The 16,826-nt window shown below is 36.6% G+C and overlaps 3 protein-coding genes across 8 annotated transcripts; 2 read left to right on the top strand and 1 right to left on the bottom strand.

The window, feature by feature from the left end:
* Positions 1-617: 617 nt before the first annotated feature.
* Positions 618-6,967, top strand: LOC136235161 (O-fucosyltransferase 7). The gene is made up of 12 exons (XM_066024708.1): positions 618-913; positions 1,039-1,146; positions 1,387-1,486; positions 1,571-1,638; positions 3,090-3,178; positions 3,267-3,447; positions 3,531-3,659; positions 3,765-3,898; positions 3,997-4,210; positions 5,198-5,382; positions 5,567-5,662; positions 6,349-6,967. The coding sequence occupies exons 1-12, from the start codon at positions 740-742 to the stop codon at positions 6,515-6,517; spliced, it is 1,647 nt and encodes a 548-aa protein (XP_065880780.1). The 5' UTR covers positions 618-739; the 3' UTR covers positions 6,518-6,967.
* A 494-nt stretch (positions 6,968-7,461) lies between these two features.
* Positions 7,462-10,782, top strand: LOC136235162 (thylakoid lumenal 29 kDa protein, chloroplastic). 2 transcript variants are annotated; one of them, XM_066024709.1, is made up of 11 exons: positions 7,462-7,647; positions 7,770-7,871; positions 8,209-8,293; positions 8,395-8,429; positions 8,556-8,621; positions 8,729-8,769; positions 9,119-9,249; positions 9,371-9,477; positions 9,642-9,779; positions 10,202-10,336; positions 10,404-10,782. In XM_066024709.1, exons 1-11 carry the CDS (start codon positions 7,552-7,554, stop codon positions 10,512-10,514), a joined length of 1,047 nt encoding a protein of 348 aa, XP_065880781.1. In that variant the 5' UTR covers positions 7,462-7,551; the 3' UTR covers positions 10,515-10,782. The 2 variants fall into 2 exon arrangements, with proteins under 2 accessions (XP_065880781.1, XP_065880782.1); XM_066024710.1 differs by having other exon boundaries at positions 7,464-7,647; positions 8,192-8,293.
* A 1,211-nt stretch (positions 10,783-11,993) lies between these two features.
* On the bottom strand, positions 11,994-16,379 carry LOC136201035 (serine--tRNA ligase, chloroplastic/mitochondrial). Of its 5 annotated transcripts, none has more exons than XM_065991576.1 (10): positions 16,002-16,378; positions 15,745-15,896; positions 15,408-15,501; positions 15,149-15,297; positions 14,740-14,832; positions 13,506-13,685; positions 13,080-13,246; positions 12,741-12,875; positions 12,567-12,660; positions 11,994-12,422 (listed from the first exon to the last, which is right to left on the bottom strand). In XM_065991576.1, exons 1-10 carry the CDS (start codon positions 16,213-16,215, stop codon positions 12,138-12,140), a joined length of 1,563 nt encoding a protein of 520 aa, XP_065847648.1. In that variant the 5' UTR covers positions 16,216-16,378; the 3' UTR covers positions 11,994-12,137. The 5 variants fall into 5 exon arrangements, with proteins under 5 accessions (XP_065847648.1, XP_065847649.1, XP_065847650.1 ...); XM_065991577.1 differs by having other exon boundaries at positions 15,745-15,893; XM_065991579.1 differs by having other exon boundaries at positions 12,140-12,397; positions 16,002-16,379.
* Positions 16,380-16,826: the final 447 nt, after the last annotated feature.

Raw genomic sequence — 16,826 nt, 5'->3', positions numbered from 1 at the left:
TCGCCTCTTTCACCCCCAAAAACGACAATAACAATATGATAACATGGGAAGAACGAAGCAAATATCGTAGAAAAACCATTTCTTTGATGGTAACAAGAAGAAAGAAACCAAGCAACGAACAGGAAGATGAAAAACCATGGATTCGTTTTCTAGGGTTAGGAAGTTGCAGAATCAAGAGATGAAGAGAGGAAAAAGAGAAATTCATTATAATTTTGACGAAATGGTGCAGATTTCGTGTAATTTAAAGGAAGAAAGGAAGATCAAAAGTCTTCAAATCATTAATGCATGAGCAACTTTTCGCGTAACCAAGGAGATAGGGGGAGCGGCCGTTCGCGAGTGGTGGGAAGTGGGAAGGTTAGAGGTATTATGAGAAAGTCACATAAAATCAGTCTAGATATGTAGTAGGATGAGTAAATGAGTTAAATATGTAAATGAGCCTCTCAGTTGACCCAGTTTTGTAATTTTCCCAAAATTAAATTGTGAAAGTGTCAAGTGGAGTTAAGCAGTAGATTAGGACCCACTTCATCTTAAAGTAGTAGATTTAAATAAAAACTAATCTCGTCGTCGGTTATCATTCTCCTCCTCTCTTCTCTTCTCTTCTGCCATAAAGAACCGAATACCCGACCCACCCACCCGTTTCAAGGACTGCTACTTTGATCATCACTTGCCATTGTGTTATTTATTACTCTTTCTTCTTCTTCCTCGAGAGAGAGACAGACAGACAGACAGACAGACCAAGATGCACAAGCGGAGATGGAGGCCGGTGCCGCTCATGAGAAAGATGCTAACTTTCGCTATATGCACAATTGGGACACTCGCTCTCTTTTCTGTACATGTTCAATTTTTTCCTTCTTCTAAACTTCCTGATTTACCTGACCTTTACAACCTCCCCACTACTACTGCTACTACTCAGGTTCTTCTCTTAGGGTTTCTTCCCCCACACACATTACATTTCTACCATCTTCTTTCTTTTTACACTTGCTTCGATTATATCGCTGTTTTTCTTGATTTCTAACTCCTTTTGCCCAATTTCTGTAGCTGCATGATATCACTAAATTCTCCAGATTGGAGTCTGAGCAAGAACAAAGCTTGAGCATAGAGATCACTCCGCCTCATTTGTCCAAGCCTCCTCTCCCTTCTCGCAAGGTCTTTATATCATTCTACCCTTCAATTCATTCACCTGTTTCTTTATTCTCTTGATGATTACTAGTTCGATATCACACAAGATATATGAAATGTTTTCTATTTGTTCTTACCTTCTTTTTGCTTTCGCTTTATATCAAATAGTTCTGGAGACCTGCGAACAGAGTCACTTAGATATAATTTTATGTGTTGATGCAAACAAGTCATGCATCTTTCATGTTTTCACTCCTTTAGACTTGACAGTTGGATGGTGCTAGTGGAAAGGTGGACTTCGCCAAGCTATGGAAGCCTCCGCCAAATCGTGATTATAGGCCTTGTGTGGATTCTAGTTATTATTATACATGTAGGTTCACTTAACAGACTTAGTTTCTTTTCTACCTATGCAATCTATGTGTTCTGATAGCTGCAATTTTCTATTGCCTTTCAGTCCCTGTAGAATCAAGAGGTTACCTTCTAGTTCATACAAATGGTGGGCTCAACCAGATGAGAGCTGGGGTCAGTACCTATTTCCCTCTCATGCATATCTACATGGCTTTAGAATCTCTTCCACCTACTTCTTTTATCAAACTGATTTTTTAAGTTATTCCAAGGCTAATCTATCTGTCTGTCTGTTCAAATACATAATTCATATGTTTCTTCAGTTGATATATCATGCTATTGCTTAATCATCACATTGTCTACTTAGTCCTTACTTCATTGCAATTTCTTTTCCTACGAAATCGGGGAACAGTATGAAGGAGATGCTGTAAATTTAGACGCTTGCTAAGTCCTTTCTATTATTATTTGACTAGATGGAAGTGGTCATCGTCCACCAATATGTGCAACAGAACTCATAGTTCCCCACTCCCCCAATAAAACAACATGTGCAACTTTATTTCTCCGACTATTGCCCAGCCGCATACACATGTAGAGATGTCCAGAAAACTAATTGAGTGGGATTTCACTGTGGAGTTTTTCAATTCTCTGTATTTCCTTCTTCTACTGGATTGACTAATTATACAGCATTGAATTTAGTTGTTTGTAGTTTCTGAAGGTTCATCTTAGTCTGGACCTGTTAATTTAGTTTGTACTATAGTTTCTTTAGTTCAACATGATTGCACAAGGAGTTTGGCAGTCCTTTTGTCACATGCATGCAGCATTTTCATGAGTCTTGGTTGCAAATTCTTCTTGATCATTTTTGTGTTGATTATGTAGCTTTGTATTGTTTAAAGACTCTTCTTATGGGAAAGGTTTCTGCAGTGAATTTGATGCTGCCAATTGTAGTACACATTTCAGATTCTCAGTAATGTTTCAAGTCTTAATATTTGTCAACCATTGATCTCTTAATATGCTTTTACTATGAATGGCTGATGTGTTGTTAATAGCCTTAGGCAGCCCTTAAGGCGTGAGACCTCTCAAATAGCTTGACGCACTAGGTGTCACCCTAAGCGTTCACTTGAGTGAAGTGAAGCCCTACTTAATAAAAAAAGGGCGGCCCGGTCGCATTACGCGTCCCCGCTGAGCGAGGGTCCGGGGAGGGGTCCCACCACAAGGGTGTATTGGGGGCAAGCCTTCCCTTGCCAATTTAATTGGCAAGAGGCCGCTCCTAAGACTCGAACCCGTGACCTCTGGTCACACGGCAACAACGTTTTACCGTTGCGCCAAGGTGTACACATTTTCATCTTAGTCTGGACCTGTTAATTTAGTTTGTACTATAGTTTCTTTAGTTCAACATAAAGGGGTAAAATGTGTACAATTAGAAATTTAAGTTTAACAAAATAAACATAGAATCATATGAGTTGTAATTGTCATCATATTGAAGTACTCTCAAGACCCATTAAATTAAAGTATACTCTCCACATCTGCTTGAATTGTATTTATTGTTGATTAGCGAGCGCTTATTGAAAATGTTAATGTATTCTCTTGTATTTGTCTTGGCATAAGAGCAATATCATATTGAATTGCAGATCTGTGATATGGTAGCTGTTGCTCGAATAATAAATGCTACTCTTGTGGTTCCAGAACTGGATAAAAGGTCATTTTGGCAAGATTCTAGGTAATTTATATTTTGTTAAATAATATATGTAGTCAACTTATTTCATGTAATTGTGGTGCCATAATTATTTTTCTTTGATCTACAACAGCAACTTTTCAGACGTTTTTGATGAAGAACATTTCATCAATTCACTGGCCAATGATGTAAATGTGATAAAAAAACTTCCCAAGGAAATGGCTGCTGCTTCCAAAATTGTAAAACATTTCAGAAGCTGGTCTGGTATGGAATACTACCAGGGGGAGATAGCTAGCCTGTGGAAAGATTTTCAGGTAGAACAATTGAGATGTTTATGTTCCTTTGCTTTCTTTGTTGTAAGGCAATCTTGATGCAATAAGTTGAACTTTTTATGAAGGTTATTCGAGCTGCCAAATCTGACTCACGCCTGGCAAATAACAATCTCCCTTCAGATATTCAGAAGCTACGTTGCCGTGCTTGTTATGAAGCTCTCCAATTTGCACCTCGAATTGAATCAATGGGAAAAGTAGGAAACCATAATAATTTGCTTATTTGATATGTTGACTGACAACTTTTCATAGCTTATGATGAGATAATAGTGATTGAAACTTTTGGTTGCATTGTGTTTTAGTTATTGGTGGCGCGAATGAGGTCTTATGGTCCATATATTGCTTTGCATTTGCGATATGAGAAGGACATGCTTGCATTTAGTGGATGCACTCATGGCTTATCTAGTGCTGAAGCTGATGAACTGAAGAAGATTAGGTACTGTGATTTATAGTTTTCTATTGTAGTGAATGCAGTATATGTTCTTCTTGCTATATAATAAGATGATATAATATAATATAATCTGTTATTTCCAGAGAAGATACTGTGTACTGGAAAGTGAAAGACATTGAGTCAGAGGAGCAAAGACTTAAAGGTTATTGCCCTTTGACTCCTAAGGAGGTTGCACTTTTTCTTGCTGCTCTTGGATACCCCTCAAATACCCCCATATATATTGCCTCAGGAGAGATATATGGCGGTGATGCACGCCTGGGTGATCTGCAATCCCGCTATCCCATCTTAATGAGCAAGGTATGACTTGTTTGTTCCCAGTACTGAATGATGCTCTATCGACATTTACCAATACCTATATTAGTGTTTATAAGTATCAAATATAAAGATAAACAGGGCGTAGCGTATAACTTCTCTGTAAGAAAAAATTCTTGGCTATCTCTTGCAATCAAAAGGCCTAACCCTTATATGACTCGTGGGTTGGAAAAATGACAGTACCGTGAGCACCAGCCACATGAAATTGAAGCCTAAGGGCTGTGATTTAGCCCTCTGTTTGAAACGAATAGTTTACTCTATTTTCACACAAATTAAGGAAATACAATGAATGTTGTTGGAGAAGACAATTTTACGTATGTTTTCCCAAATACAACATTCGTTCATTATTTTAACTATGATTAAGTATTGTTAGTTCATACATAGTGATAATGAAGCATGTTAAATAGGTGCATATTAGAGAACTAGAAAACAACTATACTCTTTATGAGGATAGTGGATTTTAGCAGGTGCATATTAGTGGATTTTAGTTCAGGATGGACCAAAATGTAATACTGGATTATCCTGTTGGGTCGGAGAGAATATATATAGTTGCTTGTAATTTAAAACTTAATCTTATGATGGATCTAAAAGAACAAGATGTTCTTAGGAACACTTAATAGATTTTATGGAGCAGAAGCTAGCATAATTCTGAAAGTAATCTCAAGTTCTGAAATGTGGTCTTTTGAACCAGAGCTGTTCAGAAGGTAGTACTCACTTATGAATTTGTAAGTTCAAATTGAGCCTGTTTTTTCCTCAGTAGTTTGCTTAAAGATATCAAATTTTCGTCCCATCAGGTGTGAGCATATTGTTTAGCTTCAGATGGAAAATGAGCAAATAGCTAGGGCATGCTGTAACTTTATCTTAAGCTAGTTTCACCCCCTATATCAGTTCCTTTCCTTTTAGCTATTACATTCCAAGGAAGAAACATTTTTATGTGGGGAGACTATCATGTATCCTCTGATCATTTTGCAGGAAAAATTGGCATCTGTGGAGGAGCTTGAACCATTTACTGATCATGCATCCCAGATGGCTGCGCTAGACTATATTGTGTCTATTGAGAGCGATGTTTTCATTCCATCATACTCTGGAAACATGGCAAGGGCAGTTGAAGGTCATCGCCGTTTTTTGGGACACAGAAAAACAATTTCTCCAGACAGGTATAAAAAACAATTGGAAGATGGTAATCTTTTTTTCCTCGATTACATTTTTTTTAGAGTTTGAACAAGGGAAGGACAGCATAGCATTAGCTTCAGTTAAACAAACTCGACCTTGAAAAGGAAGGTAAGCACTCTACCAATTGAAGTTATTTCTGATTACATGTATATTTTTTTGGTTCACTAGGAAAGCACTTGTTCGTTTGTTTGACAAACTTGAGCGAGGAAAAATGAAAGAAGGTGAATTTTTTTCAAATCGGATCATTGAGATTCACAAAAGACGGTATGTGATTTTGGGCCAATCTATTCATTACGATAACAATGTGCATAAAATTGTTTTTCCTGAAAAGTAGCTACTCAATGAATAAATTGCACATGTTGAATTGAAAGTAACTTATTGGTTGCTTTGATTTTGATAAATACTGTGGTTCCAACGGTAAACGTTGTTGTCGTGTGACCAAGAGGTCACGGGTTCGAGTCTTAGGAGCGGCCTCTTGCCAAATAAATTAGCAGGGGAAGGCTTGCCCCAAGTACACCCTTGTGGTGGGACCCCTCCCCGGACCCTCGCTCAGCGGGACACGTAGTGCGACCGGGCCGCCCTTTTTTTTTTTTTTTACTGTGGTTCCAGTATTCCCTTAGCAATTTGCTGGCTAAGTTCATCTTGTGTTTGGCCTGTTGTTGCTGATTACTAAGACGACTCATCTGAGAAATTTTACTGATTTCTCCCTCATCTTGACCTCCTAAATAATTGTGTTGCTGCCCTTCCTTTCTGGATGGCTTGTTAAGTTTTGCCAAGGGCAGACTTTGAGAGAGTTTTGCTCATTTTTGGGCCCTTGTTTTGATTAATACCTAGTGTGGCAGCAATAAAAAAAAAAGTGAAAAACTAGTGGTTCCATTTTATCAACTTCTCACATTTAAAGATTCACAGTCAGTAAATTTATTTTTTCTTTTTCCATGTCAATTGAACAGGCAAGGATCCCCAAGGAAGCGAAAGGGCCCCATATCAGGAACGAAGGGTATGGATAGGTTTCGATCTGAAGAAGCCTTTTATGTAAATCCTTTGCCAGATTGTTTGTGTCAGAGGCAATCACCAAGACTGAATGCCTCTCTCACGAGTACATCTGTTGCGATCAGGTAGTAGAGATGATGGACGATTACTTCTTTCCTTGAGAAAAATTCCCTTGATGGCAGGATACCGAACATCATATTTGTCATTCAGTATCTCTATCACTTGAAGGTTTAAAAAAACTGGTTTGCCATAGTCAGAATTAATTTGCGGATTCTGTACATGTTGAGTTTAGATTGAAGCCACACGCTGATACACCATGACTGCAACTGCAAGGACAAGAAAAGAAAAGAAACGGGTTGGGGGGGTGAAATAGAATAACTGAAACATGTTATGTAAACAAGGAAAATTGGAATTGTTTGGAGAAATCATCTTGCTGAACAACATACATGAGGTTTTGAGTAGATATAAGATGTGTATTCATGAAATAATGTTTCAAGTTCTTCCACTCATCTTTTCTTTTCTTGGTGTAATTATTCTATTCAAGCTCATTCAATTCAATAAAATGATATAATTATTGAAAGTTTCGCCATTATCATTTATACTATTATGTAGCTCGAATAGATTTGAGATTAAGGATTTACTTCCACGTCAATGTAAAAATGCCTAGTAAATAGAGTAGAAAATAATTAGGCGGAATTAATGTTCTATTAACCTTTGAAGAATATTTATACACATTACAGAATCCTATGTGAAGTAGAAGCGTTGTACAGAACAGATTCTTATATGTGGTAGGATAGCTATACAAGAGACTAAATAGGAAAAGGAACCAAGCAGGACTTCTAGCACTAATTAACAACTTATATGTCAAAAAATAGTTTTATCTGTTGAAAAATATGAGTTGTTTTGTGCTTCAAATCTGCATTTAAGGGAAAAGAAAAAAAAAACATTGTGAAGACTCAAATCGCCAAGTTCCAAAATGGATAGTTGAACCGGGCAAGCGGGTCCATTTGAAAGAAATATAGATAGATAGATAGATAGATATAATTAAGAAGACAGATATGGCCATGCACAATCCGCATTGGGCCCTCCATAATCTCCTTTCTCATATCTTCTTTCTGTTTTTCAATCTACTCTATCCACCCTTTCTGTTTTCAACGGCAATTATGGGGGCTTCCAATCTCCCTTCTCTTGTTCATCTCTCATCTCTAAGCTACGCTAACAATGCCACTCCTGTTAATCATGCTTACCCATCTCGTCCTGTAAGTTATCTTTGTCTCTCTTTCTAAACATGCTTCTCTTTTCATTCTAAGGAAATGCTTGCTGCTATGTAATCTTTTCCATTGTTATTTTTCCAATTACAAATTTAAGCTTAACTGAACAGGGTGCTATTCGTTGCAATAAAATCGAAACTGATATTACCGTTGAAGATGGAATTCGACGTAGAGACGTTCTCAAATACTTTGGGACTACCGTAATTGGCATGGTACAACACCTTCCCCTTCTTGTTTTGTTTTCTTACTTCAATGATGCTTCCAATTTTAGCAAGGCAGCAGTATTAGCAGTTTATTTGTATTTATGTTCGATTAAAATAATAGGGTATTCAAAATTTATTCTTCTAATTGCATTCTCAAGTAAAATGGGATTTTTTTTTTAACTTGTTGAGTAATATACACATGATAATTTGCCCATCCAAAATGTGTTCAAAAGTAATGTAAATTGTTTGATTTAGGAGAGAAAATATAAGTCATTCCAAAATTTAGAAAATCTGTGATTTAGAACGATGTGATGATGAATTTCTACCAGTTGTGATGTCACCTTAGGAATTAATATCAAGCTCCGGACCATTTGTTGAAATGACTAATGCTGCAGATCTGATCCAGCGCAGACAGCGTTCTGAGTTTCAATGTGAGTCCTCCTCTAAGAGCTGTTTCCCTCCTTGAGTACCCTTCCCTGCTAAAACCATCTTGTATCTGCTCAAGTAAAGTTCTTTCTTCTTTTTGTCACAGCAAGCATTAAGGGGACCCTTTACACTGCAGTAAAGGTAATTCAAATTCTGATGCGTTATTCCATCAAAAAATAAAATTCTTTTTATGAGAGTGGCAATGATATACATTATGTAGTGAATCCTTCCTTGTGTTCTTTTTTCATGCTTCCACTTTCTTCGCAGGAAAAGCCTGAGCTTGTTCCATCCATGCTGACCCTTGCACTAAATGATGCTATGACTTACGATAAGGTCAGAACCAAAAACTTACCCGTTATAAATTTGTGGTAATCTCATTGAATGCCTTCACTTTGTTGTTGAGAAAACGTATATACATCTCTTATTTATTAAATTTGTAGGCTACAAAATCTGGGGGACCAAATGGATCTATACGTTTCAGGTATTCACTACACAAAGCACTACATGAGTTGAAGTATAAAAGTTTATTCTTTGCCCTTTAGGTGGACTATGATACCTTTTTGAGCTTATGCATACTGTTAAATTAGCTTAATTACAGTCATTGATGAAACAGCTCCTACATATGATGTGGGATTTTAAGTCTTGCCTACTTTCTAGTTTTTTGAAACTCAACAACACCTGCATGTAAGTTTCAGCTGTTGTGTGATATAACATATTAGTATAACATGTAAGTTTTTGCATTACATGTAAGTTTTTGCATTTTGTACTAATGTTATTTCACCTCAATTAGCTGAGTCTAAATTATCTTTTCTATTCTTTTCTGCTTGAAGTTCAGAGATAAGCAGACCTGAAAATAGTGGACTTTCTGCAGCTCTGGTATTGTTAGAAAATGCAAAGAAGGAGATAGATTCATATTCCAAAGGGGGGCCCATCACATATGCAGATGTTATTCAACTTGCAGGTTAAACATCACAACGTTTGAACTCTGATACATTTGGTTTCCATCTTGTTCGAACTAATATTTACAGAGGACAAAATATTATTTCTCAAAGGGTGACTGACTCAATTTTCATGCTGTGCAGCACAAAGTGCAGTTAAGTCTACATTTCTGGCTTCTGCCATCCGCAAGTGTGGTGGTAATGAAGAGAAAGGGTCCTTATTATACAGTGCATATGGATCCAATGGACAGGTTGTTGTGTTGTGAAATAATTGCGTAATTCTCTCTTTTATAAGGTTGAAAACCTGAAGATGCATGCTGTACTAAATTTATTTCACAAAATAGATCACCTTTACAACAATATGAAATGGCAAGATATTTGCTTATTTATCAAGTTAAACTTCTTGTTGAAACAGTGGGGCTTGTTTGATAGACAATTTGGAAGGGCTGATACCGAAGAGCCCGACCCAGAGGGAAGAATTCCCCTGTGGCAGAAAGCAACTGTGCAAGAAATGAAAGACAAATTCAAGGCTATAGGTTTTGGTCCTCGACAGGTATATTTGTTCCCCATTTGACCACTGCTTAAAACTCCCAGACTGAAAGTTAGAAAGTCATCTTTCTCAGTTTTATTAGAAAATGACTATTGTTGCTTACATGAATCATGTTAACTGCAACTTACTAGTCTTGGCCTCATAAGCATAAATGATAATATAAACCAACTTTGATTAGTATACTACCTCTAAAATTCAAATGAGATAACTCTTCCAATGTGTTGCTCTTACTTTGACTTGTCTACCGGTGATCTGCATTGTACCTTTGATAAGAAAACAGTCACAAAAATGAAGGATGAATCTCTGAAATGCAATATTTTGTAAATTCATTGATGACTCTGTCACAACCACCTATTATTCTCTTTCAGTTGTCATGAATCAATATCAACTAATCCATGTCTACTGCCTCTTTTTATGGTTCCCAGTTAGCTGTTATGTCAGGGTTCCTAGGTCCTGATCAGGCGGCTACGGAAGCCTTACTAGCCACTGATCCGGAGGTTTTACCATGGGTTCAGAAATACCAACGAAGCCGGGAAACTGTATCTCAGACGGATTATGAGGTCTGCATTTTCTTGACGGATTTCTCCAGTTGCATATTTAGATTCTGAGTCATTGATTTTAATTCAGGTTGATCTGATAACCATCCTCACCAAATTAAGTTGCTTGGGCCAACAAATCAACTATGAAGCATACACATACCCTGCCCGGAAAATTGATGTGACCAAGCTCAAATTGTAGAAAAACATTGTCATTATCCAAGAGACAGCAGCAATTTCTTACAGTATATTAGCAGAGCATCAGTCTAGAAGCTTGGCGTTTATCTATTAGCATAAATGAAGCATGTCTTGTCGTAGACAAAAAATACTATATTAGCATAAATGAATAAGTGGGTGTTTATCCATGACGTTTCATCAGTTTGCAACAGCGATGTTACATTAAGAGCTTAGTGCTTACATTTTGTAATCTGGCAACCTGTCAAATTGACAATTAAATTTTAACTTTTCTAGAGGGAACTCGGGAAATAACATTCATTGAAACTTGAAAAATATATGTAAGCAAAAAATATACAAATAACAAATCCAATCTCCGCGAATTATATAATTTCAATGTATTGAAAGATCTTGTTTTGAAATGTTACAAATATATATTGGAAGATCTTGTTTTGAGATGTAACACATCTTATTTTCATAAATGGTGTCTTATATGGTTACTTTGTTTTTTACTGGAATTGGGCCAGAGCGGACAATATCTACATGGTATTGGATCAGAGTGTTACAATTGGTATCAGAGCCGACTCTCCACGTACGATGTGTGGTTCGAGGACGAACCAGGCAGAAGCTGGTGGGCCTGTAACGACCCGGTCCGGAGTGGGTGGCGTCGGGGTAGAAGGCCTGAGCAAGGAGCGGCCCTAAGGGATGGCGATGGGGACAGGAATGAACTGAATCTCACATCGGAAATGGAGAGGGAGTGATTGGGACTTATTAGTAAGATGTGACTCCAATACATGCAGACGCGTTTTAAAGCCGTGAGGCCCAATGTGTTGGAATTAGGCCAGAGCGGACAATATCTACATAGTATTGGACCAGAGTGTTACAAAAAGTTTACTTTGTTTTTTTCAACATCATCCAATGGTGGATTTTAACAAAGTAAGTTCATCTAATATTGGTAAAAACAAAGTAATGCTTACTTTATTAAAAACAAAAGTAAGCATAGCTAGTCCTAAATAATACTATCATTCTAAGTGCCACTTTCTAATCAGTGACATTTAAGTTGCACTGAAACCTATTGAAAACCTTATTAATACTTTGCAAATTATAACAGCTGCCATAAATGTAATAAAGTGACAACATAGAGGGAAAATGTGTATATATATATATTTTTTTCATTTCGAAAGCTTAAAAAAGATAATCTAGAAAATATTGGAGATTTAGTGAACATGTAATACCATTGATCCATTTCAAAAACACATTAAATCCTAGAAAACAAGTTTCCATTTTTTTTAAAATTACAGAAACATGACCCGAAACATTTTGTAAGAATCTCCGAGAGTTTCGGTTTTTAAAACAGATACAAAAAAAAAAAACTCGAGACATAGCCAGCAGGGACATTCATAATGGTAAATTACAGCATGGGAGTCAGAAAATTCCTGATATTCCCTAGAAAACCACTGAATATGATTTTCTATCCCAGATTAAGAATGAAATACTTGCAGAACCATACAAAACATCATTGAAATTATTTTTTCATTTTTTTGGATAGGTTTCAGAATTTCTGTTGTCTTTCAATTGTTTTCTTTTCGAGACACATAAATTAAAATAAAATATAAAAAACTTAATTCAGCTACTCATTGAATGTTATAACCTATTTGTGTAACAAGAACTTGGGAGCTATGAATTGCAGCCCGCCCATGAACGGCCTCAATGGCTCAGGGATAATGATAGAACCATCTTCCTGTTGGTAGTTCTCCAACAAACATATTATCATCCGTGGAACTGCACAAGCTGTAGCATTCAACGTATGTACGAACTTTGTTGGGGGAAGGTTGCCTTTACTCTTTTTTGGATTTGCTGCAGTTGATTCTGTTGGTCGATACCGAATTCCCAGTCGTCGGCTTTGATAGTCTGTACAATTTGATGCACTGGATATCTGTTAAGAACAATTAATCAACTATGTATGAAAGTAAAAATATTTCAAACTCACTCAACTGCAGCAACAACTGTCTAATCAGAAATGGAAGACAAATATATAATTCAGTGGAGAAGGAAGAAATCGAGAAACAGGATTCCATACCTCACCATACCGACCTAAGCCAGGCATCCATGCCTCCACATCAAATTTGCGGTAAGCAGGTGCACCTAAATCTCCAGAGGCCATATCCAAAGTTCTGCCCCAAAACTATATGTTATCACAAATATGCAGAAGATAAATTGTCACAAACTAGTGATAACTGGTAGACATTCTCACTTATAGTGTAGCCCTAACGAAGAGTAGAGATCTTCTTCAATTCGGATAAGTTCTTCATGGTAGGAGTCACTCTCTTCAGATTGGCAGAGAATGAACATCTCAATTTTGCTGAACTGGTGGACTCGATAAAGGCCCCTGTCCAGAAATCCATGTCAAAAATCTCTTAAAATAGCATTCGTTCAAGTTTAGCATAAAAGGGAAGGGTTTCAATCATATTTATACTTTACAAGTGACAATCAAAACTTAAAATACTAGAGATTTAAGAGAATAGATTGACAGAAGGCTATTTAATCCAAATTAGGTTATTATGAGGAAAATGCATTATCCTCAGACAAATACCTTGTTGCTGTGCCTGCAGCACCTGCTTCAGTGCGGAAGCAATGCGAGAATGCTACATATTTCAGAGGCAACATAGAATCAGCAAGGATGGAATCCATATGAATTCCTCCCACAGGAATCTCTGCAGTGCCAATCAGGCATTGATCACTGCCCTCAACAGAGTAAACCTGTTAAGCATCTGGAATAAGTATCACTAAACCATTATATTGCAATTATTTTGTGCAGTCCAGTACTAAAAGTAAGATCTATCTGTTGATTGGCACTTTTTATGGGCACGGTCAAAATCTAATGGTTAACTAGGGCTTTAATTCTTTCCACTTTATGTCAAAAATGTTTGAACCTTCCACATTGCCTATTTATGCTTAATGACATGTACCGAGACTGACCAGAGAAATATTTAACACCATTAGGATGAAGGGTATAAACCTGGGTATTATCTCCACGAGGCTGGAAGCCACATTTTTCAACAACAGAAGATCTTACAAGCTCTGGAGTTGTTAATGGTGTAAAGCCTCTTTTCATGACTTCAGATAGTGTCCAGTTGATGAGGGCCATCTCTAACAAAACTGCTTCATTCTTCAGATAGTAGAATTTTGATCCACTAACCTGTGCAGGCAAGAGAGTCAATGCAAGCTAAACAGAAGTTGTTCCCAGTCATATTTTAACACCAAAAACCCCTAGCAGATTAGACCTGCAGAAGTTTATTGTGATTGAAAAGAAACTAACAAAATTTGGTCTGTGAGCAATTGTGCAAGCAATAAACGGAATGAGGCATAGCCATAGTTGTTAAAGGTGCAAGGCGCGCTAAGGCTCCAATGTAAGGCGAGGCGCACGCCTTAGAAACATGAGGCGCATAAAATAAAATATATACTCTTTTACTAGTTAAGCATAAACAAAAAAAAAACATTTATAACCACACAAACAAAACAAAACCACATAAAAACATAATACTAAACCATAAATGACAAAAACACCAAATTAAGTTCATACTTCATGGAGACACTAACATATACTTAACGTCTTAACCTAAAATACTTAACATTAACAAATGCTACTAAACTAATAACCATTCATTGTCAATCAAAAAGAACACAAAAAACAAAAACTAATAATCATAATCATCAAGAGCATCACTCTGTTTCTTTTCACCCTGTGTCTGCGGAAGTTTGTTTTTGCCTGGAGTGGAGGATACTTCTTTCTTTAGGTGACTTCTTCTCCTAATCTTTCTCTATTTCTTACATATTTAATTATGATTGACACTCTTGATATTCTTATTTAAATTAAGGGTTAAGATTAATCTTATTTAAGTTAGATTAGTTATTGAGATTAATCAAACAGTTATTTTAGAGAAAATTGTAAGAACAAAAATAAAAAACCCAAGTAAAAACCGCCAGACACAGCGAGCTCCAGGCTCCCAGGCGCGAGCAAGGCGCACAAGACGAGAGCCTTTTGTACAAAGCCTCATTTTCTAGGTTCAAGGCTCAAGACCCTGAGCCTTGACTGAGGCGCGCCTTTAACAACTATGGGCATAGCAATAGCATATTTAACAATTCCAGATTCAATTAAATGTCTCATATCCCTATTGTGGTAGAGAAGTTGGTTTTCAATGCAAAGGAATCTAATACCTAATAGCCAATGGACATTGGAAATGCTTTAATACCTCTGCAGCAGCATCAAAATCAAAGAGATCAAGCTCTTTACCAAGCTGAAGATGGTCCTTTACAGGAAAACTGAATTCTGGCGGACTACCAACCTAAAACCAGATAAAAAAATGTAAAGAAGCTAGTAGTAACAACCTCACTGAGGGGGAAAACATTAACTAACAAACAACAACAACAACAACAACAACAAAGCCTTAGTCCCGAAATGATTCGGGGTCGGCTAACATGAACCATCATATAAAACCGTGAAAATCAAGTCGTGTCAGCGACACAGATTCGCTCCCTCCACTCCGTCCTATCCACTACCATATTTTCCTCAATTCCCAATAAACTCATATCAGTTTAAGGAAGAAATATGAACAGAAATATCAGTTTAAGGAAGAAGTTCAAAGAATAATATACGTATACCATCTTTCTCACTACTGAAGAATCCTCTACTCCAATCGGAACATCTGGATGAGTCATGTTAGGTATACATTGTGCCTCCTGCTGAAGTTCATCTGTGAGTCTGATCAGGTCTTCTTCCAATGTCACAAGTCCTTCCTTCAGATTCTTTCCTTAAAGCACGAAAAGAAGATAATTAGAGAGAGCACAGGACACAACTTAAGCATAATGCAGCCAACAAAAAAGAACAAAAAATAAGCTGAAGAATTCATGCCAAACATACCTTCCTCTACGAGTTTTTGACGCTCTGATGGCTCTAGTTTTCCTTTCATCTTGTTTGCCACTGCATTTCTCTCCCGACGAAGTTCATCAACTTCCTGCTCTCTGTCAGTGACAATTAGATAAAAACAGAGAAGCAAATGGGATTTTATGATATTGTTTAAATTTCCAAGTTTAACGCGTCTAAATTTTATCCCAAAAAGAAGGGCTTCGGACCTAATGAATTTAATTAAATTAAAGGTGACATCTCTTTAACATCATAGACAGCACAATGAGTTTTCTCCAAATTACAATAAATGCATTAAAAAGTAAAAAAAAAAAAAAAGATTGAAAAATCCGACCTTTTGAACAGCTAACATTTTGTCGTAGAGTTCAAGTACAAGCTCCAAATTAGCATTGGAGTTTCTGTTCTTAATGTTCAAAGAAACAGCATCCTTATTGTCTCTTATCCACTTGAAATCAATCGCTGCCTTCCATTGATGCGGCTTCACTACTACACCATAAAAAGCAAAACAAGAAAAAGTAGATAAAAATAAAATATGTGTCTTTTACTCCCGGGAAAATGAAGGAATATACAGAAAGGGAATGGACTCAGCACCTTTACTGTCTGTGGTAGGAGCAGTTGCAGAAAGGGCTCTGGTCAGAAGCGAAAGGAATGGCCTTTTATTGTTATTATAATGGCAGGAAAAGCAATTTAGGGTTAGCGTTTTGAAGAAGTGGCTTTTGGAAATTCCAATGAAGCAAGAAGCAGGAAATGCAGCCATTCTTAGGGCTTGCAAAGCCGTGCCGCCAAAATAACTGGGCAAACTCATGTATTGTGTGGCTCTTATTATTGGGGTCAGAAAGAAATTCAGAAAATGGCACTGCGCGTTTTAGTTCAAAAAATTAACATTGCAACTCGGGCGCAGGGAATCCCATCATCCCCATCCCTACCCACCATATCCAACGCAACCATGTTCATGATTCCAATTTTTATGAATCCAGCCACCACTAAAACTAAATAGTATACCCTCCTCCTATCAAGTTAGTTTTTTTTTTAACCAAATATTAAGTCATTCTAACCTTTTAATTTAGTTTTTAAATTTTTTATATTGGTAATTGTGTTTTTTAATTGGTAATTGTGTTTTTTAATATTCCAATATTTATTCAGTAGTGACGTGAAAGAATTTTTTTTTTAATTAACCAATATATTTCTTAATTTATGTAAAACATCCTAGAATGACCTATATAAGGAAACGGAGAGAGTAGTTTATTTGGTTTTTTTAAAATATTTTTTTATATTCGAATTATTTTTATTTATTTATATATTTCATAAATTGATGCATTACTTATTAATTACGATGGATGCTTATAGGGTGTACAATGAATTATATATATATATATATATATATATATATATATATATATATAAAAGCAAGATAAA

This window comes from Euphorbia lathyris, chromosome 7 (assembly GCF_963576675.1).
Source record: "Euphorbia lathyris chromosome 7, ddEupLath1.1, whole genome shotgun sequence".
Classification (NCBI taxonomy): Eukaryota; Viridiplantae; Streptophyta; class Magnoliopsida; order Malpighiales; family Euphorbiaceae; genus Euphorbia; species Euphorbia lathyris.
Note: the sequence above shows the minus strand (reverse complement) of the source record. Positions and strands in the feature narration are given on the sequence as shown.